At 37.0% G+C, this 27,992-nt stretch overlaps 3 protein-coding genes across 6 annotated transcripts in view; 2 read left to right on the top strand and 1 right to left on the bottom strand.

The window, feature by feature from the left end:
• Positions 1-11,054, top strand: part of LOC105049396 (uncharacterized) — a 28,081-nt gene extending 17,027 nt beyond the window's left edge. The window contains exon 5 of the mRNA XM_073262262.1: positions 10,221-11,054. Coding sequence (XP_073118363.1) covers positions 10,221-10,655 — 435 coding nt within the window. The 3' untranslated portion in view covers positions 10,656-11,054. The remainder of the gene's footprint in view (positions 1-10,220) is intronic.
• On the top strand, positions 1,893-7,621 carry LOC105049394 (pentatricopeptide repeat-containing protein At2g03880, mitochondrial). 4 transcript variants are annotated; one of them, XM_073262261.1, is made up of 3 exons: positions 1,893-5,502; positions 6,629-6,703; positions 7,440-7,621. In XM_073262261.1, the coding sequence occupies exon 1, from the start codon at positions 2,206-2,208 to the stop codon at positions 4,387-4,389; it is 2,184 nt and encodes a 727-aa protein (XP_073118362.1). In that variant the 5' UTR covers positions 1,893-2,205; the 3' UTR covers positions 4,390-5,502; positions 6,629-6,703; positions 7,440-7,621. The 4 variants fall into 4 exon arrangements, with proteins under 4 accessions (XP_073118362.1, XP_073118359.1, XP_073118360.1 ...); XM_073262258.1 differs by lacking the exon at positions 7,440-7,621 and having other exon boundaries at positions 1,893-4,593; positions 4,811-5,502; positions 6,629-6,735; XM_073262259.1 differs by lacking the exon at positions 7,440-7,621 and having other exon boundaries at positions 1,893-4,623; positions 4,811-5,502; positions 6,629-6,735.
• Positions 11,055-11,570: 516 nt separating the features above from the next.
• On the bottom strand, positions 11,571-27,399 carry LOC105049393 (AT-hook motif nuclear-localized protein 10). Its single transcript, XM_010929016.4, has 6 exons — positions 27,150-27,399; positions 26,255-26,834; positions 25,396-25,448; positions 13,360-13,491; positions 12,804-12,965; positions 11,571-12,084 (listed from the first exon to the last, which is right to left on the bottom strand). The coding sequence occupies exons 2-6, from the start codon at positions 26,718-26,720 to the stop codon at positions 11,875-11,877; spliced, it is 1,023 nt and encodes a 340-aa protein (XP_010927318.1). The 5' UTR covers positions 26,721-26,834; positions 27,150-27,399; the 3' UTR covers positions 11,571-11,874.
• Between the last annotated feature and the right edge of the window lie 593 nt (positions 27,400-27,992).

Raw genomic sequence — 27,992 nt, 5'->3', positions numbered from 1 at the left:
CAAAAAATATTTAAGATAAAAATTGATAAAAATATTAATAATTTTTACATCAAATATCATGATTACATTTAATTATAGCATAAATAAAATAATTATGAATTATATACTTTTCAAAATCTTGTAAAAAAAATCATACACAAATATACAAACATATATAAGTTATTAATATTCTAACTATTTTTTTACAATAAATTTTTGAATAAATTGATATTTTTTATAGAGTCAAAATTTAGTCTAATCTTTCAGAACTAATTTAATGTTATTATTAATATTTTATTATAATATCATAATAATAATAAATATGTAGAATTAATTAATATAATTTAATAGTAAATATTTTATTAATTACTAATGTGCATATTTAATATTATTCTATTATAATTTTTAATTTTATTATCTTTACTTATTTATGTATTTATTATTATATTACTATAAATATAAGAATATGTACACATTCAGAATTTAAGTAATTTAATTGAATAATAAATATTTTTGTACTGAATAAATACTTCAAATTATTTCATGCTGAATAAAAAAATTGAATTCATATTGAAATATTTATCAATTTCTTGATCAATTCGAATTTATATGTGCAACTCCCATGATAATTATTTTTTCAAAGAGAAATCAAAATCTTTTGGACTTTTCTCATGAATAGATTACATCACATAAAATAAAACAAGGTATATTCAATTTTTATTTTTTTATAAAGATATTTTTTATAAAAATAATGATCAAAATATAAAATACTGCAATATACATCAAATTATTATATAATTACTCAAAGTTATATAAATGAATTAAATTAACTATCAATATAAAGTAGAAAATATGCTGCAGCTTGGTGATTGAGTATGTACTTGATATATGAGTAAAAAGTTACTAGTTCAAATTTGAGGACTTCTGGTTTATTTTAGAGAAATCTGAATCCAAAATCGATTGATATTTGGATTTTAAATTCGGATAAGAATCTAGCAAGATTTATACACTGGTATCAAAATTTGGATTTGGACCCAATGAAATAATAGAATTGCTATTCGAATTTAATCCAAACCGAATTTGGAAAGGGTTTAGCAAAAAATCTAAATCATGGTTCACTCTACCAATGCCTACCATCTTGCACCGAGCATACCATACTATACCAGTCTTGAATTGAAACTCGGTACCAGAGGTGTACTAAGTCTCGGTATGCCAATTGACCCAGTACTAAGCATTACTAACACTGTAGCAGAATGCTACTGGTATGGGATCCAATATTAAGGTGGTGAACTTTTTAATCTTGATAGTAAATCTTTTTAAGGAAATATTTTTTGAAGTCCTCTTTTTCCGTCTTCTTAAAGTGATAAGTCCTCTTTTTATGTCTCCTTAAAGTGATAAGTCTCACATTAACAATTAACTACGTCTCACTTTGGAAACCAAGCTAAGGAAGATGAAAAACTTTATTGAAACTAGAAAAGTAACAGGTTCAATTGGTCAGTCAAGTTGCCTTTAGGAGGCCTCATATAACATAATTCTTGTGTTTGGAGTTTTTCTCTTTATATCTCCGAAGTATCTAAACATGGGCAATACCACAAATTTTTTTTCTCTTTGATCTTGGATTTCATCAAAACCTAAAGAGCTTACCGATACTGATATAGCACCTTTTAAAAGTCAAATTTAATCCAACTAAATCACCAGATATGCTTTCACATTAACAAATAAAAATTATTTTCTAGCCAAAAGCGCACAAGGAAAAACCATTTATTACATCATATCATCAGGATACAACTTAATGATCCTGACCGATAAAAGAATCTTGATTTCAAAAAATAACAAGTATACTCATCAGCACCCCCTAGACCTCTTCAGATCAAACGTGAGTCGATTATTAAAAACCAGAATATCTCTAAGTTGGGAATGCTCCATTAGGGTTGAGAAAATTATTTCAATAGGTTACCAATTTGACATCAACCCTCTAAAGTTAAGCATTAGATTTTCATCCAAAATAGCTTTAGATAATCGAGGTTTTTCCCATGAGACTTGGGAACCAAATAAGTACGGAGAGCAAGGTTAAGTGCCCATTTATGCAATATCATACCATGCGGGCGGTGCATGTCAGCATTCGCGCCATTGTAGCTTGAAATTGTGGGCTATTGACCCATTTTTCCCAGAGCTTCCAATTGCTGCTTCTTGCTGGAACCTAGCGGCCGACCCCTTGCTTTCTTCATGGCTTGTGCTGCAGCAGTGGCGGCAGCAGAGGAAGAAAGCGAGAACCCTCCGGCAGCCGCCGGTGGAGCCGACCCGCTCGGGGAAACGGCGGTGAACGGAAGGGCGAGGGCACCATTGGGCCCGTACTTCCTCGGCCGTCCACGCTTTCGTTTGAACGCCCCTCCGGTGCTGCTGACACCGAGGATATGCGGTGCAGCGACGACAGAGTTTCTAATCCCGATCCAAATCCAAACCCCCCATATGAAACTCCTCTCCAGATCCATCTTATTACTCCGCCCTCCTCGCCTTCCTCTTCTTTCTCTCACATACCTCTCTTTTTCCCTCTTTCACACCATCCCTGCAATCCCCAACCCGACCCCGCCCCACCACCCTTTGATCGAATCCTTCTCCTACCTATGCCTCCACGGTCCCCTCCCCGCTGCAATGGCCGCCATGGCCTCCCTCCAGGCCCATGGCCTCCGCGCCGATCCCATCTCCTACTCCCAACTCATTAAACTCTGCCTCAACCGTGGCTCTATCGATGATGGCCGGCTTATCCACCACCACCTATCCTCTGATGGGCATTGCCCAAAATTGTTCCTTTCCAACACGTTGGTGAGCATGTACATCAAATTCGGCCTCCTGGATGAAGCACGGAAGGTGTTCGATGAAATGCCCGAGAGAAATGTGGTATCCTGGACTACCATGATTTCGGCGCTTACCAACCTCGAACGAAAGGAGGAAGCTTTGATGCTCTTAGTCGAGATGCAGAGATATGGAATTAGACCTAACATGTACACCTTCTCGTCAATCCTAAGAGCCTGCATGGCACTGAGAACCCTCTGGTCGATCCACTGTTGTATAATTAAGTTTGGGTTGGAGTCGGATGTCTTTGTTAGGAGTTCTCTTATCGATATCTACTCAAAGTTTGGAGATTTGGAGCATGGGTATAGAGTTTTTAGTGAAATGGTCACGGGAGACTTGATTGTATGGAATTCGATCATTGGGGGCTTCGCTCAGGGTGGGGATGGCTACAAGGCTATAGATCTCTTTATGCGGATGAAGAGGGCTAGTTTTTTGGCAAACCAGGGGACTTTGACTAGTGTTTTGAGAGCTTGCACTGGAATGGTGCTGTTGGAGATGGGGAAGCAAGTCCATGTACATGTGCTCAAGTATGAGCGGGACTTGATTCTTGACAATGCTCTACTTGATATGTATTGCAAATGTGGGAGCTTAGAAGAGGCAGATGCCTTGTTTCAGAGGATGCCGGAAAGGGATGTGATCTCGTGGAGCACAATGATCTCAGGCTTGGCTCAGAATGGGAGAAGTGCAGATTCATTGAGACTATTTGAATCAATGAAAGTCATTGGGCCAAAACCAAACTATATTACCATTGTGGGTGTTCTGTTTGCTTGTAGTCATGCAGGTCTTGTTGAAAAAGGGTGGTACTATTTTAGGTCGATGGAGAAACTCTTCGGTATAGAGCCTGGAAGGGAGCACTATGGTTGCATGGTTGATCTTCTTGGGAGGGCAGGGAAGCTTGAGGAAGCTGTGAAGTTTATTCACGAGATGAATTTCAAACCAGATTCGGTTATATGGAGAACTCTTCTTGGTGCTTGTCGAGTTCATCGAAATGTGAACTTGGCAGCATATGCAGCAAAGGAGATTCTCAAATTGGAACCAGGTGATGAGGGAACTTACATACTCTTGTCTAACATTTATGCAGACTCACGCCAATGGAGTGATGTCGAACAAGTGAGGAAAGCCATGAGAGACCGAGGGGTGAGGAAAGAGCCAGGTCGCAGCTGGCTTGAAGTTGGTAAAAAGATCCATGTCTTCATTGTAGGAGACACGTCACATCTGAAAATGGATTGTATCGTAAAAGAGCTGAACCGATTGGTCGGTAGAATAACTCACTTGGGATATGTTCCCAACACAGACTTTGTATTGCATGATCTAGGACGAGAGCAAAAAGAAGAGTCACTTCGGTATCACAGTGAGAAGCTGGCTGTTGCATTTGGGGTAATGAACTCAACAAAAGGAAAGCCCATAAGGATCATGAAGAATCTGAGGATCTGCGGTGATTGCCACACCTTTGCGAAGCTTGTTGCTAAGAGTGAAGGCAAGACCATTGTAATACGGGATCCAGTTCGCTTCCACCATTTTCAGGATGGAGTTTGTTCATGTGGAGATTACTGGTAACATTGCCAAAGGAAGAAAGACACAGCACAGAAGAGGTGAAGCTAGTGAGGTCTTATCCTGCTTTGCTTACATGATACCATAGAGCTCTTCCTACATGCTGCCATGAATATGTGGTTAGCCTTGCTGAGTTGATCAATTATGATGGTCAGTCCAAAGCGATGATGGAATTTCAAGAGTTTGCATATTGGAAGAAGTCAGGATATGGTGTGAATTTATCCAGCTTAATGTTTTAAGGCAATTATCACATCCTTTAAATTCACACAGCAAGGTTATAGAATATAGCAAAGCCAAATAAAAGGGAATGCAAACTTGGTTGAATAAAAGTGTGATAAATACATGAAATAGGATATTAGAAGTATTAAATTTTGTGTTATTTAATTTATATTCGTTTGAATTTGATGCTTCGTAATCGCTTTTGCAGGTAATTGGTAGATTGGGTCCATTCAAGTTAATTCAAACTGATTTAGACCCAAGTATAATGGCTAAAAGCAACCACATCAAGGGGAGGAAGATCATCTAAGAGCTTAGAAGTAATGTTCCAATCAATGGCTACGATTCATGGTGTCACTCCAAAGAAACCCAAGCCCCCTCATCATGCCAAGAGGTCCAGGAGCCCTCTCTCTGTCACTAACACGTGGAATTGGGCCCAAGTAAACCAAAACCCATGCGCCAAAAGCCAAAAGAGGTCCACAAGCCAGCATGAGGTCTACAAGAGGGAGAGTTTGAAGTTTATGGGGGGCCCATGGTGTATTTAATGCACAAGAAAGAGAAAAGAATGGTTGGGCGTTGCTGGCTTGGCTTGTGCAGGAGGCACGATTTGAATTCACGCGGACTGGACGCAGGCGTGAGCGATCTGATGTGGGCGAGGTCACGCGGGTTCAGGGCATGCGCGCAGATTGACAGCGGACTGGAAGCCTGGGATGCGACAAAGTAGAAGATTTTAGAGTTCTAAAAGAAAACAAATTTCTATCCTCTTCCATTAGTCCCACATGGAAAAAATACAAAAAACTAAACAATCAGTGCTTACTCTTATGGACTTGAGTTTCAACTTTGGACTACCCAAAACATGCGTAACTATAACCAGCACCATCTAAATTAAAGTACTTATTGGAGGTAACACAGAATGATGAGATTGTTTATTTTCTTAGCTTAAGATGTCTTGTTTGAGTGATGCTAGTCTTTTCACTAATCTATATATATGCCTGGTTCAATCTTTACATACTAATGATACTAATGATAACATCTAGTTATGGGGGTTTAACCTTCATTTCTTAACATTTTTCCTTCCTGAGTTTCAAATTCCTCTTTCAGAGTAATTTTTTTGACTGTGTCACTGTTTCCTCTCTTCTGCTTTTTAATGTTTGGTTTTGGATTTTGTCAGGGTTTTCTATTCATGACTTTATGCTCTTTAAATGCATGATTGGAGTTGCATGATTACAAGGACACACAAGAAAGGTAGCACAGTGTTCTTATTTAATAGGTTCTTAGAAGTCTTTATAGTGGACTTTTGCAAGTAGAATGTTGAAATACACATACAGTCCAGATCCCATTAGCAGGCATAGAGCAGACAAGGCAGTATAAGATTCTCACTATGATCAGTTTACAAGGAGGTTGATTTATACTTTTCATAAATTTTTCTTTTTCCTTTTTATTGTGGTTACTCTTGTTTTCTTCTTCATCATATGTTCTACATGCCTATAATCTTGGTAATAAGGGGCAATTATTTAATTCATCTTTCCATTTCTAATATTTTGATAATCTCTGTCATGTAAAAATAAATAAATAAATAAATAAATAGTCTTCCAACAAGGCCATGCATTAACATGTAAAAACTCTGTGAAGAGTTTTTGTTGTAGAAAGATTGTTGGATGAATATGTTTGATTTTATTGACCATCACCCTATTATCAATCACTGCCATATTGAAACTTATTTATGTTTTCTCTTTCCAATTTTCCAAAGTGATGGGTGACTACATGACATAGCACCAGCAGAGACACCTCTACTACCTATATTTTGACTTCAAAAAATTTCTAGATTTACATTATAATTTTGTGGAGTGTCTTTAGCCCCTAATTTTCTTGTCCTGTTCAGCAGATGATCTGGGATTTCAACTGTGGCCTGACATAGCTAGCAATGCATTATATAATCTGAATTTCTTTTTTTATCGTGGAGTTGATTTCCAGTCTAGCTATAAACACAATAGCAGTACCAAACCTCTTGTTCTTGTGAATGTTGCAGGTGATGTGAGTCGGAAAAAGGATATTGAGAAAGCATTGCATGGGGCAGATTGTGTTTTTCACCTTGCTTCGTATGGTATGTCAGGGAAGGAAATGCTTCAAGCCAGGCATGTTGATGAGGTTATCATAAATGGAACCTGCAATGTCTTAGATGTCTGCCATGAGTTTGGTATAAAAAGGCTTGTCTATATAAGTACTTACAATGTGGTTTTTGGGGGAAAGGAGATTGTAAACAGAAATGAAGCTTTACCATATTTTCTTTTTGATGACCATATTGATCCATATGTTCGTAGTAAATCTGTTGCAGAACAGCTAGTTCTGAAGAGCAATGGTCGTCCATCTAAGTAATCTTGTTTTCTGTTTTGAAACATGGCCCTGCACATTCTTCTTGCGTCTGTATGTAGATTAAATTGGGGGACTATGTCTTTCCATGTCATTTTGACTTGTGCTGTAAGCCTGTAAAGAAAGAATCTCGTATGGCTTTGCATATGGTTTCTGAGGCAGCTAGCATACGTGTGCATCCATTTGTGTCTATGCATGCATGAATTTGTTCATGTGCTTGCGTATGTACATGCAGGCGTGTGCATGTTGTTTGCCTCTGTGTGTGTGTGTATACATATGCATATACACATGTACATGTAAATGTACATATACACATATATGTTAATGTGTGTGTGTGTGTGTGTGTGTGTATCAATATATGTAGGTCTTATTTATGTCCCTAATGAATAATTCATGCATCCTTGAGTTTATTTTTTATTGATAAATAGCTAAGAACTATATTTTGATGCGCTTTTTTCTCCTTGTTCTAGGAAGAAAAATGGTGTTCGGCTTTATACCTGTGCTATCCGTCCTGCTGGTATCTATGGACCAGGTGAGGAGAGGCACCTTCCAAGGATTCTTTCCCTTGCAAAGATGGGACTGTTATTGTTTAAAGTTGGTAGTCCAAGTGTGAAGACAGACTGGGTCTATGTTGAAAACCTTGTGCTTGCCCTGATATCACCAAGCATGGGGCTTCTGGATGACATTCTCGGGAGAGAAGGACAGCCTGTCACTGCTGGTCAGCCATATTTCATATCTGATGGTAAGGACCAACAGTCATGAGAAAAAGCTAATACAATATGTTCAACCTTATTTGGTGAAGTCTGCTAGATCATATAAACATTATGAACTTTCTCATATGGTACTGTATATGCATGTCTTATTTTAAAGTTTTGGTTCATATGCCTGCCATTAGTAGGGCCTATATTTTCTATCTTGAAAGTTATTTTTATATATCTGTAGTTTAGTTATATTAGGATCTTATTTTAGTGGTGCTAAAGTTTGATCCATCGTCATAAAAAAGAAACGTAATGCCTCGTTGAATATAGCAGTTGCATTGGGATGCTTCCACTTTGAAGACCTAATTCATCAAATCTATTGTATGAGGTGTTATGGTCTCATATATTTGTTTGAACTTATTACCAAGGACATGTTCAGTCTAAGAGTTATTTAGAGATCTTTGTTCTCTTGCTGCTTAGTTGTAGTCTTTTTCACTAAATACAAGAAATAATAAACCAAGAGCAGAAAAGTGAAAATTCATTTATATATGAAAACAGGTATCTGTACCGTGATCTACCTCATTAAAAGTTGGGTTATCTTTATTACAAAGAAAACTTCTACTTTAGCTAATATTTCTGAGAGTTTTGTATATAGCCCCTTCTTTTACAGCTTACTTTCACATAAAGGCTCCTCTATATATTTGGAGGTCGATTCCTCCCTCATTGGAAAAATTATTCGATGGGAACTCAGATATAAGCTTACAATAGCTACAATGGGGTATGTATTTTGGCTTTTTCCATGTCTATATCCATGTGGCCCATTGAACCTCAGAATCTTCTTCATAGAGTAATGCGTCTGCTTCAGAAACTTCTTGGAATCTTGAACATGTGCCTGTTTCCTCATCCCTTTCTTACTAAAAATGTTTCTAAAATATCCACCTCCCTACTCCTACACCTGTTCATAATTTTGGAAACTAAGCTTTGGAGCTCCTATCAAGCGAGGACTCGTGTTCCTTGGCGTTGCCTATTGTGCTTGAGCTATAATTTAGATCGCAACCTTAGAAATCGTGGTGGCAAGGAGCTCAAACCTAATTATAATGGTCTTGAGTTGTTGTGCTAGTAGCTCCCAAGTTAGAAGTTTGAAAAGGCCAAGGGGAGGCATGGGAAAAAATGTATAAATGTTCCATTATAGGTGATGGAAAGATAACCTAGGTCATATTGGGGTATTTCTTGCATAAAGGAGGTGTTTATCTGTAATTATATAAAAGAAGGGTCTTTTTACACAATTACCATGATAAGGAAAGGGCTAGCTCTATGCAAAACATGTGCATATCTTTTAATTTTATTATCTTTTTGCAGTTTTTAACTGCAATTTTCATGACTAGATACAACCAGCTTCTTGTTGAATTGTCTATGAGTTGCCTCAGAAATAAACAGATGAGATCACTGCGCTTGTCCTGTCCATACTGGTATGGAAGCATTGTCAAAGATAAAATGCTGAACTTTGTCTGACCAACACTTAAACATAGTCAGGCCGATTTTTATATGCAAAGCTGTAAACACTGATCTTAAATACAACTACTTAACTATCTTTACCACATGTTCAGAGAGTACCACTTGTTTCACTAATGTTGTCTGATCTCATTTAGTCTTCGTGTAATTTTTTCTGAAGTGGACAAATCATAATATTGCAATTATCTTGACTTCCATTTGTTTACCAGTTTCACTTTTTAGCTAATAATGTTATGGTGGAAAACTCACCAGAGATGTGAAATGGGCCATCACGATGATTCAATTCAGGAAATACCATCTAGCTTATCTTTTAAAGAAGATAAAATGGAATATGTTATTGCTACTAACTTTTTGCTATTATTGACAATTCGTATACCGAATTTTTTGGCTCCATAAAGCATTTTCACAATTTATCAAGCCCCTCAGGAAATAGGATGAAAACCTTATCTTTCCTTCTCCTTTTACACAATGGTGGAGATTCATTGTAGTTTAGGTGATAAGGCCAATTAATTAGTTTAAAATTTGCATTTCTTCTGATAGAGTTTTCTACATTTTCATAACAAACTCCAGCCTTTTGCTTGTTGCCGGAAAATTACTAAATGCTGACTATTATCAGCAATCAAAATCAACATAGGTTTATCTATCTCATTCGGAAGTAATGGACATCTTTTCCTTTGTCAGTTGCTTTTACTACCTTCTGACTTTACTATAACCAAAGAAAGTAAGGCCTTCAGTAATTTGAGTTCTAATATTCAATTGTAAGAAGGCCATATTGCTACAATGAGCCCAGAGATACAATACATTATGCTGGGATCACGTTTCATGGTTACAACATGAAAGCTCCATTCGGAGAACACTATGTGAATATCACTTTGTCGCTTATAATAGGAGCCTTGCCCAGGTGCTCACAAGCCTTGTGTTCTCTCGTTTTGTATGCCACTATGCATATCTTAAGTTCAAACTTCAAACCATGTATTATAGTCTGTAGGTTTGTGACTGCAATGTTATTTAGATCTCTGACCAATGAAACCTTTCAAACAGATTGGTGTGACCCATTACTTTTCAACTCTGAAAACAAGGCAGGAGCTTGGCTATGTACCTATGGTGAGCCCTCGAGATGGTTTAGCTGCAACTATAGCATATTGGCAGGAAAGAAAAAAGAGAGAATTAGATGGGCCAACTATGTATGTGTGGCTTTTTGTTGTAATCGGGATGTCAGCATTGTTTTCCGCTGCTTTCCTGCCCCCAGTTGGACCAGTAGGTTGGGTGAGAGCCTTCAGTCTTTTTATATTTCAATCAATGTGGACCATCAGACTCGTCTTTCTTGGATCAGTAGCTTTGCACGTTGGTGAAGGCATCTATGCATGGCACCTGTCAAGGAAGGTTGACCCAAGAAATTCAAAAGGTTGGTTTTGGCAGACTTTGGTCCTTGGCTTCTTCTCACTGAGATATTTGTTGAAAAGAGCCCGGAGCTGAGACGATTTCTCTTACAAACTGGACCCATTCTTTCTCTGATTTGATGCATGTGTTAAAACCCTCCATCCACAAGCAGGTCAAATGAGGCTGGGTCAGAACATCTCAAAAGGCAGAGACAAGCCATTTACTGTTTGTAGTTGAAGGTTCAATTATATTATCTTGGTATGTCATGCTTCATGACTAAGCTCTTTGAGCTCTACTTTATTTTGGAGCCTAAGGTTAAGAGGTGTCAAAATACATCCTCCAACACTCACCATTTTGGCACAGTTCTGGAGAGCCTTTTCCAGAATCTGTTATGTTCATTAGAAGGCAGCAAAAACGTTTGATCATGTTTTGTTTCCTAGCATCTTATGGACTATATCTATTGAAAGTAGGGATCGTTACTTCACATATTTTTTATTTCTAGTTTCTTTCACAGGTCTTGGCATTCTTAAGTTTTATCAAAGATTAGTTTATTAGTTTTTCAGCCAAGAGCCAAGTCAGTTGTTACCACTTTTATGTAGAAATATTCAATAATCATGTAATATTTGTATTTTTTTAAAAGCTGGAGCATGTTGCTGGGTTTAATCAGCTCAACCAATTGATGTGTAGGCTTTGGCTGCAGACTTTCAGAAAGCTAAGATGCTTTTACATAATTTGTGCACGTAAGATGTAATTGATATAAAACAGTTTTGCAGTTGCAGTCAATCTCGGAATGCAGCATCCAATTAAATGGTATTGCGAGCCCACAATTGGAAATTATTTAAACACTGGTTGACATTTCAGTTAGAACCTTTGCGATGAAGATTTATCTAATGCATAATCAATATAAGATTAAATATATATAACTGATAGACATACACATGGATAGACCTGAAAAGACTGAAGAATGCTGCCTATTTTTGAACTCATCTAAACAAGATAGAATAGAAAATATGCAGGGAAACTAACGAGTATAATAAATATCTGTCACATGATACATCTGTATACATCTTCAGTCGCTTCTTAATGACAAATCTGGGGAGAGGTGCGGACAGAGACTGCATAGGAGCTCCAATTTCCTCTGTGGCATGATGCAGCCGCCCCTGGCTAACCAACATCTAAGTGCACATCATAGAAGACAAGATGAGGGATTTAGGATTTCTGAGTTATGGTTACAAAGGGTACAAATTAGGTAGTAGTACAAGATTTCCAGACATCTAAAGCTTTAAAAACTGGCTACATAAGGTGTGAAATGCAGTTACTTCCATGCCACGCCCAGCTGGTTGCTGTTATTGCAAGTACCCATGCTCTGGTTGAGTGGAGCCCCAGGACCATCAAAGGACTCGCTCAGCGTACCTTGTGAAACCCCACCAGGGCCAGCAAGCTTTCCAGGGGCAGACATAGGTTCCGATGCGTTCATCTGAGTTGTCTCTTTCTTCCCGTTAGCAATAAAACTGCCCGCTATTACCTGCAATGAACGATGTTTGTTACATACCATTGAGAATAAAAATTTGATAAAAAGTAGAGCATAATATATAAAATTTCTCAGAATGCAAAGTCTGATCGACATCTGAGAGAGAATGCAGTTTTCTTTTAGCATCATCTTGTGCAAACTATTACACATACAGATACGCATACACACATGTAATCCTTTCACACAGCTTTATACAATATTTAACATCTAAAACATGCACTAACAATACATTAGATTTTGCTACATGCACTAACATGCTAGACTAGGACACGCATTTAATCAAAAAGGATATATGATCCAAAAAATGGATTGAGAGAGATGGAAAGGAATTTTTGAAACTGTTTTGATCATTTAGGTGAGAGAGAGTATTTCATCAAAACAATGAGGACAGGATATTCCTATATTGATCTTTTTTATCTAGGAAATAAACAAAACTAATTAGAAATCCATGTGACCTGTACAAAACCTGCATATCTCATGAAAAGAAATGGAAAATGTGCTGGAGAAGATGACTTCTGAGGAACATTTTCTAACCGTATCATAAGCTTTACGTGGATGGTACATGATAGCAGTAAAAAAAAAAAAAACTAACATTAACTTGATCGATCGACCATATTACATACACTCAAATTGTGGACTTACATGGAATAATCATATTCAGTAACCCCAAGAAAGACACATAAAAAGTAATTTCAATATGAACTGAGAATGACCTGGATGGTAGATGCTGCCGTTAGAAGCCCGGCAACTCCACCGCCTAATACGCGACCATCAGGACCAGCCAGACACACACTCAGCCCCCCTGTTCGGCTTCGCTGCCCACCATTCTCTGACAGCAGGAATGAGCCAGAGAGTGACAAGATTTCAAATCGACCCTGTATAGTGAAAATAAGGCATCAATACTGGTGAATGAATTTGTGATAAAAAACTAATAAGAGTTAACCGATCATAAGCATAAATTTCATGTGCCATACTAGATTAATGAAGCAGACAATTCTACAACTACGAAAACGACGGATCATTCACCAGCAGCACAATTTTACCAGATTGCTGAATTTCTACCAGAATGAAGAATATTTAGTGGACTCATAACCTAGTTACACGCAAAGCTTGTAATTGATATGCTCATATATGTGCAAATACATCAACTAAACAAAGATAATCAGGGTGTTGTGAAGGAAACAAACAGATTGAATTCTGAAAACAAAAGTTTCTGGTATTATGCAGATTAATAAATATTATCGGTCGCAAGTTTCTGAAGTTACAAACCTCATAAGTTACTGTTCCACCAGATGTTGCTGCCTGACGAAGAGTCACATTTGAAACAGCACCATTCGCTGAAAGAATGCAAACAGCACGTGGTCCTTGCTGTGAAAATGCCATAATTTTTGATGCAACGTCCTGAAACATAAAATATATTAGTTGATGACAATTTAATTTTTGTATATTTAGTTATGTAACTTCAAAATCAGTGTTGGACTTAACCTGCAAGACCTGTAAGCCTTATCCCATCCACCTGCTGTTGACTCATGGATCAAAGTATAATCCATAAAAGTATGGAGAACTTAAAAAACAATCTATAAGAAAAATAAAATTTCCAAACAGAGCCACCTCCTAAAGACTATATCTGGTGTGTGTGTGTAATGGCATGCGTATGCACTCACGAGTGCATGCACACACAAGAGAGAGAGAGACAGAGAGAGAGAGAGAGAGGATGTGCACAGTTTGGTGATGACTTCTAATGAGACTCCATATGCAGCCATAATGACCTCAATGGAAGCACACATGGCACATATGTTGGCGAGGTACTATTTGGAGCAACAGTCCAATGATACATGGTGAAGTGCCATAAAAAGGGGACCATGGAAGTGAATCTCTCAGTTTGATTCAGTCACTTAAGTAATCATATGTCTGTGGCAAAACCACAGGATAGACCCATGGTTTCAAATAGATGCCTTCTCAACAGTTTTGGGGAGTCTTTTTTACATTAATGTCCTATGAAATAACAACTGTGATATTCATGTCATGGCCATTTTTTGGCATCACGTGATAGTCAAAGGCTTTTTCTCTTATATGAGTATTTAAAAACTACTAAATGTAATAAAAATTCTCGCGGTGTGCCTCTGCAACAAACATCCAAGAGGATTCTCCTCCAGTCCACTTAGTAGAAAACAATCTTGACCATTGATTGAACTCCCATTCAATGGTCATTTGAATTTCATTCACCACTCCCATTCAATGGTCATTTGAATTTCATTCACCACTATATGAGTGAGCAAAAAAAAAAAAAAATCAGACAACTTACTTTCTTGACCATTAATTGGACTCCCATTCAATGGCCATTTGAATTTCATTCACCATTCCCCATTATATCACTTTATCAAGCATTTCAGTGGTAGATGAAATCACAGCTATCCATCACATATATATCCTTATGTGTCTTGGCACTCCCAAGCAGACATGCTAGCCGCATGCCAAGCATCAGCACAAAACATGCTGCGTGCTTGTAAGACATTTGAGTGGCATGTGGCATGCAGTGCCAATTGAAATGGATAACACATAAATGTATGGCTATAGTCCCATTTGTTCAGAAAAGTTATCTTCGATCAATTTTTTCTTTCCTTTTATTTCCATCAATTGATTAATATCACATAAATACTATTGTAATAGATCTCATATAAGTACAGATCATATCAAGGACTTTTTATACTATCTTCTACTAGCTAGGCTGCGTAAGGAAACTTTGATACTAGGGTGAAGTATACAAGTTGATAAATCATGAACAAGTTTTGAACGTTAAGAAAAACTGCTACAAAAACTTCAGCAGAAAAATATAGAAAAGGTTACTCATTCTTGGTTACAACATATGTCTGGTCTTCGTTACATACATCATGATAGTTTTTATAGCCACAATTTATGTTTATTACAAGTAAGAAGACAAGTTTTAGTTCAATGTAGGAACTGTAAGCATAGAAATGACAATGGTTAGGTACACATTTGTTAGATTGAGTGATATACTTAAAAGCCTCAGAATTTTTTTTTCTTTAATCATTTATATGTATTTTTTCCCCCCAAAAGTGTGGTTTTGACACACAACAAAAAACAGATTCCAAAATTTAAAATGCGTTACCATGTATGAATCAAAAACTAATTGATTCATGCAAGTTCAAATATGTTAATCAAGTAGCAGTCATAACACACATAGCATTCTCTGGAAAAAAGTCACAAAATTTTGTTTATTTGACATATATGAAATATAGGCATGACACATACAGACCTCAAGATCAATTGCCTTTGTTCCGAGATTCTCCCATATATATTTTTACTCCTTCATTAATATCTTTATCATTCCTCTTTTTTCTAGCGACGTAAAAAAAAGGTAAGCATGTGGATTAAAAAGGGCCCTGACATGAACTAACAAGAATCACTTGAACCTGCCAGAATTTGTACCACATTGAATAAACATGGAAAGAGTCAATCTTGAGCTGGCACGTTCTTTTCCTGTGAACCCACAATGTACCAGTTCACAACACTCAATACTGACACTCACCTAATTATTATTCCTGGAACAGATTGGTTGGTTGCATTGCTCATAAAAGGAAAATATCTGTTGTAATCAGATAAGAAGAAATAACTCTCATGCTCTCTTTTTCCAAATCTTTGCCAAAGCAGATCTAGTATCAGTTTAGATCTTCAAGAAAATTTGGTTAACATGTATGATTTACAACTAGTATCAGCATGAAAGATTATATGAATTTGATATGGAAACTCGCTACCAGAATCTACATCAGAAAAGAAGCTGATGAGATTATCAGGTGGCAGAAAGCATTTTAGCGTGCCTCCATCTGCAGAATCCATCAAGTTGAAGAGATGATAAATGATTTTAATCCTACAGAGAGATGTTTAATGATATTGATGCATAGGTCCCTAGGGATTCATAGGATAAAAGGCATTGGAAATTCTAGAGGTCCATAAAGGGGCATCTTACAAATTTAGAAGTGATAATTCATGTGGTATGATCCTTTAATGGAGAGATTGAAGGATCTGAGGATTTTATTTCAGAATTAATTTCCAAATTATTAAAATTATAACTGTGTTTTCCACTATCATGATTGCTTATCACTGATACAATGATCAGTTCTTTAATCATAACTTGGATTCACCTAGTCAAATATCCAAGGTTAATTAAGAATTGAAATTCACAGGTCATAATGGATTATCTCTAAAATTGTAAAAAAAAAAATAATCCAAATACATGACATCCAAAATTAGCCTCTACTCTCTTGGCTAATCAAAGCTCAAGATCAGAGTTTGAATCAGATGGATCTTGACATGAGTTGACACAAGGGAGGCATATATCTACCTAGAACTTTCCATAAGGCACAACTATGTTTTTTAAGAGAATTTTTGGGTTTATTTTCTTTATATTTATCTAATTTTACTCATCAGATCTCATAGAAGCAATGTGCTAAACTTTAAGAAAAAAGTGCCAAACATATTGCTTTGTCTCTTTATTCCACATCAGACTACTTTGTTTAGTTGTGCTACGAAGTTGTGCTAAGAATGGATCGGATATGGATTAGATACGAATAAAGAGACATCGGATATGGTATAGATATCCATATTTATATCCATATTTTTTTTTTATGAATTTGAATATAGATACGAATATTAAAAGGATATCAAAATAAATACCCACATTTGTTCTAAATGGATACGGATACAAATCAGCTAGGACATTTATTTTGAAACAATATGGATACAAATCAGATATTAGTCATATCCATATTTTTTATCCAAATACAAATATAAGTTAGATATGATTCAGATATGAATTGGATTTTAGCATAATCAATCATGAAAATTAGCATTAACTATACAATCATAAGTACAGGAACAGAATTTACTATGCAATTGCACACAACACATAAGAAACTAAACTGGCATCAAGACTGACCTAGCCGTTCCCATCATTGCCTCGACCAAGTTTGTATTAAAATATCAAAAATCAAAAATTATTTAAGATAAAAATTGATAAAATATTAATAATTTTTACATCAAATATCATCATTACATTTTAATTATAGCATAAATAAAATAATCATGAATTATATACTTTTCAAGATCTTGTAAGAAAAATCATACACAAATATACAAACACATAGAAGTTATTAATATTCTAAATATTTTTTTACAATAAATTTTTGAATAAACTGATATTTTATATAGAGTCAAAATTTACTCTAATCTTTCAGAACTAATTTAATGTGTTATTATTAATATTTTATTATAATATCATAATAATAATAATAAATATGTAGAATTAATTAATGTAATTTAATAGTAAATATTTTATTAATTACTAATGTGCATATTTAATATTATTCTATTATGATTTTTAATTTTATTATCTTTATTTATTTATTTATTATTATTATATTACGATAAATATAAGAATATGTACACATTTAGAATTTAAGTAATTTAATTGAATAATAAATATTTTTGTACTGAATAAATACTTCAAATTATTTAATGATGAATAAAAAAATTAAATTCATATTGAAATATTAACCATTTTCTTGATCAATTCGAATTTATATGTGCAACTCCTATGATAATTGTTTTTTCAAAGAGATCAAAGTCTTTTGGACTTTTCTCATGAATAGATTATATCATATAGAATAAAACAAAGTATATAAAATTTTTATTTTTTTTTATAAAGACAACTTTTATAAAAATGATGATCAAAAAATAAAATACTGCAATATACATCAAATTATTATGTAATTACTCGAAGTTATATACATGAATTAAATTAACTATCAATATAAAGTAGAAAATATGCTGCAGCTTGGTCATTGATACGTACTTGATATATGAGTAAAAAATCACTAGTTCAATTTCGAGGACTTGTGGTTTATTTTAGAGAATTCTTTTTATCTAAATCCAAAGCTGATCGATATTTAGAATCCAAATTCGGATAAGAATCTAGCGAGATTTATCAGCTGATTCTAAAATTGGATTTGGACCCAATCAAATAATAGAATTGCCATTCGAACTTAATCAAAACCGGATTTGGAAAGGGTTTAACAAAAAATCTAAATCATGGTTCACTCTACCAATGCATATCGTCTTGCACCGAGCATACCATAATACACCAGTCTCGAATTGAAACTCGATACTAGGGGTGTATTAAATCTCAGTATGCCAATTGACCCAGTATTAAGCATTACTAACACTGTACCAGAATGCTACTAGCATGGTGTCCAACATAAAGATGGTGAACTTTTTAATCTTGATAGTAAATCTTTCTAGGGAAATATTTTTTGAAGTCCTCTTTTTCCCTCTCCTTTAATTTAGAGAAAGCAATAAGTCTCGCATTAACAATTAACTACATCTCACTTTGGAAACCAAGCTAAGGAAGAAGAAAAACCTTATTGAAACTAGAAAAGTAACAGATTCAATTGGTCAGCCAAGTTGCCTTTAGGAGGCCTCATATAACATAATTCTTGCATTTGGAGTTTTTTTCTGTGTCTCTGAAGTATTTAAACATGGGCAATACCACAATTTTCTCTCTCTTGGATCTTGGATTTCATCAAAACCTAAAAAGCTTACCATTACCAAGATAGCACTTTTTAAAAGTCAAATTTAATCAAACTAGATCACCAGATATGCTTTCACATGAACAGATAAAAATTATTTTCTAGCCAAAAGTGCACAAGGGAAAACCATTTATTACATCATATCATTAAGATACAACTTAATGATCCTGACCAATAAAAGAATCTTGATTTCAAAAAATAACAAGTATACTCATCAGCACCCCCTAGACCTCTTCAGATCGATCAAACGTGAGACGATTATTAAAAACCAGAATATCTCTAAGTTGGGAATGCTCCATTAGGGCTGAGAAAACTTTTTCAATAGGTTACCAATTTGACATCAACCCTCTAAAGTTAAGCACTAGATTTCAATCCAAAGTAGCTCTAGATAATAGAGGTTTTTTCCATGAGACTTAGGAACCTAATAAGTACAGAGATCAAGGTTAAGTGCCCATTCATGCAATATCATACCATGCGGGGGGTGCATGTCAACATTCGTGCCATTGTAGCTTGAAATTGTGGGGTATTGACCTATACTGGCTTATATCAGATCATATTGGTACGACATAAGTTGATATGGCTTGAGACCTTTTGGTACCCAATTAATATTCACAAAGAAATTGCAAGCTGACTAGACAGGCTCCTATTGGGCCACAAGGTTGGCTAAAGAGAAGTGGGGGTGGGGGGGCGGGAGTGGGTTCAAGAGTCGAAGAGGACTTTGGACACCAGCTTATATGGAGAATTTGATGGAAGAGAAAGAAAGAAAGTTAAGGGAGATGGCTGGATCAAAAGAGTCGAAGAGGACTTTGGACACCAGCTTATATGGAGAATTGATGGAAGAGAAGGAAAGAAAGTTAAGGGAGATGGCTGGATCAAGGAAAGGTCATAAGAGGAAACAGATGGAATTATAAATTGGGCAAGGAAAATACGAGTGCTCATGCAAACAAGATTTTCCGTACCGGTCCGAACCGGCCAATACGGAGCATACCGAACTGAACCGGGGGGGAACCGATCCGGTTCACCCCCTGTTTTGGATAAATCAAGCGAACCGTACCGAACCGAATCGGTCCCCCCATCTCCCCCCACTTTTTAGGTAAATCAAGCAAACCGCACCGAACCAGACCGGTTCGATACGGTTCCCTACCAAATCGGACCGGTTCGGTACAGTTCGCTACCGAACCACGGATCGGTTCACCCCCCCCCATTTTGGGTAAATCAAGCAAACCGCACCGAACCGGACCGGTTCGTTATCGTGTCCGGTTCGGTGCGGTTCGCTATCGAATCAGATCGGTTCGGTACAGTTCGCTATCGAACCATGCAAAACTGAGCGGTTTTGCTCGATTCCACTCGGTTCAGCTCGGTTCGCACGTGAACCGAGCCATACCGACATGCCCATGTGGGGGGGGGGCAAGGGGGAGTGGGTGGGGGGTGGGGCGCCAGGGGGTTGGCTTTGTCTCCTTAATGGGGCTGGGCTACCAATTATTTGGTAGCCTCAGCCTGAGAGCTCTAAAGAAGCCCGAGAGCAATCCCGTGTCTCGGACTTCGATGACGGGTGCGAACGACATCCAAAAAAAAAAATCCTGAAAAAATTCTATAACTTCTTTGACGAGGTGACAAATTTCGACCAAAAGTAAGGTAATCCTTCATTCTGTCACTAAATATTTTATTTTTTATCTTTTTTTTGCCAATAACCGTTAAAAAAATAGAAAAATAAAAAAAATCATGCCAAAATTTGTGATTTTGATATGATTTCATTATATGTTATAGATTGTTAGACAATTTATATGATGACACTAAAATCATTAATTTTCGTTAATTATTTTTTAAATATATATATTAAATAATTAAATAATTAAAAAAATAAAAATAAAAATTTATTAAACTGTCGTATTTTGTTAAACTTGCAGAAATGAGTAAAAAGAAGGATCCAGAGCGTGACATTGGCTAGGAGCATAGTGAGATACTCTCAGCTCGACATCATTGGAGATGTAAATGGTATGACATAAAGTTCAAAGGAGTAACTAGATTGAAGCAGTATTTGGCTAATGGTTATCGGGATGTGGCCATGTATTGAAAATGTTCATAGAAGGTTCGACAGCTTATGAAGAAGCACTTCGTTGATCAGAAAGCAACGAAGGAGAGGACAAAGGAGAAGAGGGCAGAGGTGGACCGTCGAGCTAGAAAGCCACCTTCCTATCATTCCAGAGAGTCAGAAGAGGCCTTTGCTCCGTATGACGAGGAGACAGAGATTGAGACTGCGATTCAAGCAAGTCTGGGCAATCAGTATAGGCGGGAGGAAATGGCCAAATATAGAGAGCGATTTGGACAATCATTCTATGAATCGAGATCCGACTCTGCGACCACTAGAGGAAAGTCTGAGTTCAGGAGAACCACCTTTGTCAAGGAGCCAGTTAGTACAGGCAGGAGGGGTATTTCATCGATACTGGAAGCTTTTGGCAGTAGGAGAGATCCGACAGAGATATTCCAGTAGGAGCCACTATTCATGATTTGGATCCACATACTTTTTCTTGCAAGGATTCAAAACAACAGAGGGTTAATACTATGCTGAAGAAGGATAAGAAGAATATATGGCGAGCTATTGGATCGTGATTTTATTTTAGCCAATTCTAGTAAATGCAGCAGACAATACTTGATATCGGTCTACCATTTCAGCCATACAGGCTGCCGGCCTCGGTGTAGATCCCCCAGCACCCAGGGATATCCATGGTCAGCTTTTTAATAGTAATAAAGAAGAGTTAGAGAGATGGATCTCTTTTTACAAGAGTAAATGGCCCATCTATGGACTAATGGTGATGTGTGATAGTTGGACCGATCTTACTAAACGGAGTATCATAAATTTCTTAACATATTGTGATGAAAAATTTTTTCACAAATCAATTGATACTTCAGATAGGGTGCACGACGCCGCATACATCTTTGGACTGATGAAGGAGGTGACTGATTCAGTTGGAGAGCAAAATGTCGTGCAGATTATCACAGATAATGAGCCGCAATATAAGGCCACTAGTGAGTTGCTGATGGAGCAGCGATCGCATATTTACTGGATACCATGTGCTGCACATTGTATTGGCCTCATGTTAATGGATATTGGGAAGCTTCGTAGAGTGCAGCAGATAGTGGATACAGCCCAATTTATTACTAAATTTATATACATCATACATGGGTGCTGTCATTGATGTGGAAATATACTGAGGGAAAGATCTTGAGATCGAATGTCACACGGTTTGCTACAAACTACATAGCACTTGATAGCCTTCTACAGAAGAAAGCAACCTTGCGTCAGATGTTTATTAGTGTCGAGTGATAGGAGAGCAGATATGCGAGGGCTGGCACTGAGAAAAGTAATGTAAAGAACTTGATGACCAGTCAGTTATTCTGACAATTGATTGATAAGATAGTGAAAGTTATCAAGCCATTATATGAGGTGCTTCACACCATAGACAGCGAGAGATAGCCCCAAATGGACTTCCTGTATCACATGATGGAGAGGGTAAAGCAATAGATCAGTGAGATGATTCCAACCATGTCCGAGAATACATCAATATCATTGAGCGCCGTTGAAACTACCAGATGAGTAGAAATTTGCATCTAGCCAATGAGCATGAATTCAAGAGTTCATCTAAAATTTTTTCTTTTTTTGTATTAGTACAAGTTTACTTGATCATTTATGGAATTTATTTTCAGCTTACTATTTGAATCCGAGGTTCCAGTACAGTATACTCGAGATAGATATAGATAATAAGCTTCTCACTGCTCTCCGTAATATTATATAAAAGATGGTGCTCGATCCCAAAATCGCATCTGTGTCTGCAAAAGGTACGTTATATCAATTAAGATGAGATCATTTAACTTAATAATATATTTGTTACTAAAATAAATATATTTTTCACAGATGAAACAGTTTAGAAAGAAGACAGACAGCTTTAGAGTCTCATCGACTGTCGTAAGCAAAAAAAAGATAAATCCAGATAAATTACATATCAACAGTGAGGACTTTATTGATATTACATGTCTACTAATATCATAAAATCTGATATGTAATTTTGTTTAATTTTCTGACAGCTGAATGTTGGATCCATTTTGGACAGTCCGCACCCAATTTAAAAAATGTGACCGTCCGCAATCTTTCCCAAACGGTCTCCTCTAGTGGATGTGAGCGCATTAGTCGACTTTCGTCTTTATCCACAGCAAACAAAAAAATCGTCTATTATAGAAGTGCCTCAACGATCTTGTTCATGTGCACTATAATTTGAGATTGAGGCTAAAATATATCCAAGATGAAGTACAATTGAATTATACGGATCTGACGATAGATATTATATCATTAATGATGAGGATCCGATGATTGGATGGCTTGCAGGCCATCAGCAGAAGTTGGAACTTGATGAGCCGAGATCTCCTCCACGACCAGCCAATGTGGTAGCTAGAGAGATCAAGGTGGATCCAAGACAGTGGGCAGATAGAAATATTCCACATAAAGTTTCAACTGATCAGCCACAACCTGAGAGATCACAGAGGAGTCATTTATCACGTGACTCCATGTCCGAATCATCCAGCCAGATGTTTGAGTGAGGAATGCTGAGACGAGGTCTATCACAGAGAGACACTTAGGGAGCTCGAAAAGGCAAAGAAAAAGAAACGACAATTGCAGCACCCTCGAGAGTGCAGGAGTCAGTTGACTCAGATTCAGAGACCAACGGCAGTAAGAGTGATAGTAGCAGTCATGGATCTGATGATTAAGGAGGGACTGAAGGATACGAGATCACTATTCATTAGACACAGCCGCAGGATGGTATTCAATTTACTAATAAGTCTCAATTTACACATGCCACACAATATAGAGACCACGGTGGACAACCTGATAGACCCCACGAGGAGATGATCTCATATAGGCAACGACCTCCCAGAGGTTGTCCAGTGCATGATACAACTGTAAATGACCTTGCACGTGAAGTAGGATCCATGGATGTATCTGAATCATCCTCGTACTATCGATCCTATGACCTGCAGACAGCTTATGATCCATATGGATATGGTGTATCTAAGACATCGACTTCTAGTGTTTACTATCCTATGCGGTCCGGAGCACCTTATGAATCGGATTTTGCTACTGACATATTTGGATGGACCCCTCCATAGCCATACCATCATCCCGAGGATACCTCTCAGAGTCAGATGAGCGAGAGATCTGATATGTCTTACAATCCAAAGAGAAAATTTTACGGGATAAATGTTTAAGATTACAGTGCTACTTGGTTAGAGGGATGGACTGATGTTCCTCCAGAGTATGTGGATGATCCGGATATCTACGAGCCACACAGACATTCGACGAGATATTAGATCAGCGGAGATCTTGAGGTTAGCATATTATTCTTTATAATTTATACTTTAAATATATTTATTGATATTATTGCATTGTTTGTTCTTTAGAATTTTTTTTTTGAGATGGTAGAATTGTTATATAACTTAAATAAACATTAATTTGGATATAAAGTAATTTAAAAAGTAATAAAAAATTTTTAAATCAAATTCAATAGAAAAAATTGGTTGGTGTACCGTACCGAACCGGTACGCCATTGCGTACCAACACACAGTACGATATGGTATGCGGTACCATACCATACCGCATCAGAATCGGTATAGGACTCGATACCAATTTCAGAATCCTTGCATACAGAACTCTACCAATGTCACCATCATTGTGAGTGCACTGATTGCCGAAGGAAGGGAAAGCAAGAAAATGGAGTAGCACACACATGAGAGAAGCACACATGAGAGAGAAAGAGGAGGGGTAAAGGAAGAGGGAGGATTGACGTAACCAAATGCTCCAGGTGGGGGGGATGGAAGAAGGTGGTCCTTAGGGCTTTTGTTACATCTTGAGTTAAGATTAGACTGAGCTGGAGATGGCAATATAAAGGCCATAGTTTTGTGCATAAAAAGGCCATGCTAGGCTGATCTATGAGAAACCCAGACTGCAAATAAGTGAGACACTCCAGGATCTGTAACACAGCAATCACAATTAACATCAAATGCATGTGTTGAAACAATGATACTATTTCTGCTACATAATAATAGAACAAATTAGTTTAGGAGGCTAAAGAATCAGAATGCATAAACACAAGCACCTAAGCAAGATCTCATACTTAGAGAAGGCATAAAAATGGCCAAGAAAAAGTGCTTCCAACCATTCTAAAGTATATTACCAGAAAAAAAACATTCTGAGGTATCATTAAGATAAATAAGGGTCGGGATACATAAAAAGACTCTGAAATTTCAAAGTATTGATATGACGTTTTTAGTTATATTTAGCATGACTCTACATAACTGGTAACTATAAATAACATCAACATTTAAAGTTGATAAGGCCTTTGTTAACAACGTAGAGATCAAATTACTTAATGTTAAATCAACAGATAACTTTTAGATTTTAAGAACAAGTTGCCATGAAAGAGAGAATAATCTCTTACCAAAAACTGACAGACATAAGTTCAAAAGTGAAAAAAAAAAAAAAAAAGAGAAAACTAATCATTAACCTAAAACCTAAATCCCCAATAAGGACTCAGGACAAAACATTTTTTAATTCTATACAAGGATCTTAAATCAATTGTGACAAACTTCCCTCATAAAATGCACTATGGACATTTAAAAGAGAGTCATTATGCCAGAGAGAAAGAAGTACCTCTCCTATCTTGACTGTAATAACATGAGGTGTAAAACCAATCCCAGCTGATCCTGCAAATAATTTCCTTCCCAAGAATTAGTACCGTACACAAGAAAGAAAATCTAATGGAAATATAGAAGGAAAAACAAAATCTAGGTATAGGATGTGCAAAGTCACCCATAAAAACAAGATACGACATTCAAAATCTGATAACTGATACCTCTTGTCAACATGAAAATCACACAGATTGTATTTGGAACAACAACTTCAACATAAATCCAAGTTTTTTGAGAATTAGATGCAGTTTTTAGATAAAATTGAATAAATTCAACGAAAATCAACACTACTTTTGATAGCAGATGACTACATTAACACAAAAGCAAAAGTCGAACCACTCAATTATCGGGCAACAAGAAATAATATCCAGCAAATACAACTTTCCCAATCATGCATTACTATAAGTATCAATTTTTAAGTGCCAATGAACACATCCAGGAATTAAGTAATGTATCGATCATTTCTAAATTTCCCAGTCCTCATCAACCGCAGAAACCACATCAAGGACACAACAGTAATTTCACCACATCACATTCCAAGCATGTCAGATCTACCAAAGAACTTCGTATCTACCACAACAAATCAGCCTTTCTTTTCTACTTTGGCGGATCCAACTCCCTCCCACACGCTCACAACCCATCAAGCCCCCATCTGTCTGTTGGAGAACACACAAGTAAATCCCAAATAGAAACATAATCCTTTGTTTCTATATCTACAAAGGCAGAAACATCATAAATTCCAAAACATTGGAAGCTTACAAAAACGCACGACCTAACAAACGAGATAGGAAGTAGCGACGGAAAGAGGGAACTGAGATTACCCAAAGCTTCCAATTGCTGCTTCTTGCTGGAACCTGGCGGCCGACCCTTTGCTTTCTTCATGGCTTGTGCTGCAGCAGTGGCGGCAGCAGAGGAAGAAAGCGAGAACCCTCCAGCAGCCGCCGGTGGAGCCGACCCGCTCGGGGATATGGTGGTGAGCGGAAGGGCGAGGGCGCCATTGGGCCCGTACTTCCTCGGCCGTCCACGCTTTCGTTTGAACGCCCCCCCGGTGCTGACACCGAGGCCATGCGGTGCACCGGCGACCGAGTTGCCATCACCGTATCCCCCTCCTGCTGGGTGTGGAGGAGGAGAATTACTGCTTATGGATTCATACACTGCGGTCCCATCAGAAGAGGTGACTAATCGCATGTTGTACACCGGCGGCAGCGCTTGGACTGGGTTTCTCTGCTTGCCTGCATCGGATAATTCTCCGGCCGCCATGGTTCCCGGTTCGGACATCGCCTCCATGTACCCCAAGATCAAACTTTACAGCCTATCGCCTGCGACTCTACCTCTATTATTGCAGTCTTTACTCGAGGGAGATCCAGTAACCATCCAGCAATGATTGCACTCTGCTCGTTTCTGGAAGAAGAACAAAAGTAGAAAAGCAAATTTTAGAAATCTATGTGATCAAAGACTTGAAAGTCTGCTAATTTCCCAAAATACTAAGAAGAAAGGGCACGAAAATGTCCCAAAGGAGCGATTTGTCCGTCGAGAATCTAGTAGAACGAGCTCGAAAACCCTAACGACGAGAAGGATTTCGAAACACCCTAAACCCTGGGGTTGAAATCAGTTCCTTGTTCCAAAATTTCGCAGCAGAAAATAATTTCAAACACAGTAATAATGGTAAAGCGAGCGGAAATTAGTAAAAAAAAAAAAAGGAAAAGGGAAAAATACCTGGCCTTATTAAATCTCAGCGGAAAATTCAGATAAATTACGAATTCCTCGGGCCAGATGCTTCCTAAAATCCTTTTTTTTCTCCGAAAATTCCGCTGCAAAATTCACCAAATCCGCGGATATTTCGGAAAAAAAAAGGGTCCGACAAATAAGAAGAATCCGGGCGAACGAAGCAAAGGCGGCGGCGATACGAAGAAAGACCTAACCCTAATCGGAGAGCCTCAAAACGCCTCGGACCCAGATGAGAAAATTGGGGAAAAAAAATACACGATTCCTCCGCCTTTTAATTCCCTCGAACCCTCATGGGGAGGGCTCCATTAGAATTATTATTTTAAATAAAAGGACAGGTAAAGCAGACCAAAATGGCTTCACTCACAATAATAAAGAAAAATACATACATACATACATACATACATGCAGGCATATTTTTCCATTTTTATTGACAGCTGAAATGCAGATTGCGTAAAAATTACTTTATTATTATTTTCATCATTTATCCCATTTTCTTTATTTTTTCCTTTTTTTTTTAGAATTAGCAAATTTTATACATAAACTTTATTTTCCATTTTTCCATCCTATAATCTAGAAATGAGCATTTAATCAAAACCATATTATCATGAAATAATCGTCTGTGGTGTTGTTGGATTTGTTGTTCTCCAACCTGAAACAAATTTGTCATTACTTGAATTAAATGGTATCTATTATGAATTAATTAACATGATTTCTAGAAACCTCATATGCCATACTTAACAATTGTATATTTTATAAATGAAGAATTAATATTTAAAACCACAATGGCAATTTGATGGTGTTTCTTTGGATGGTAGATGACGTATAACCTCC

The sequence above is a fragment of the Elaeis guineensis genome, chromosome 8 (genome assembly GCF_000442705.2).
Source record: "Elaeis guineensis isolate ETL-2024a chromosome 8, EG11, whole genome shotgun sequence".
Lineage (NCBI taxonomy): Eukaryota > Viridiplantae > Streptophyta > Magnoliopsida > Arecales > Arecaceae > Elaeis > Elaeis guineensis.
This window is presented reverse-complemented; position numbering and strand designations above follow the sequence as displayed.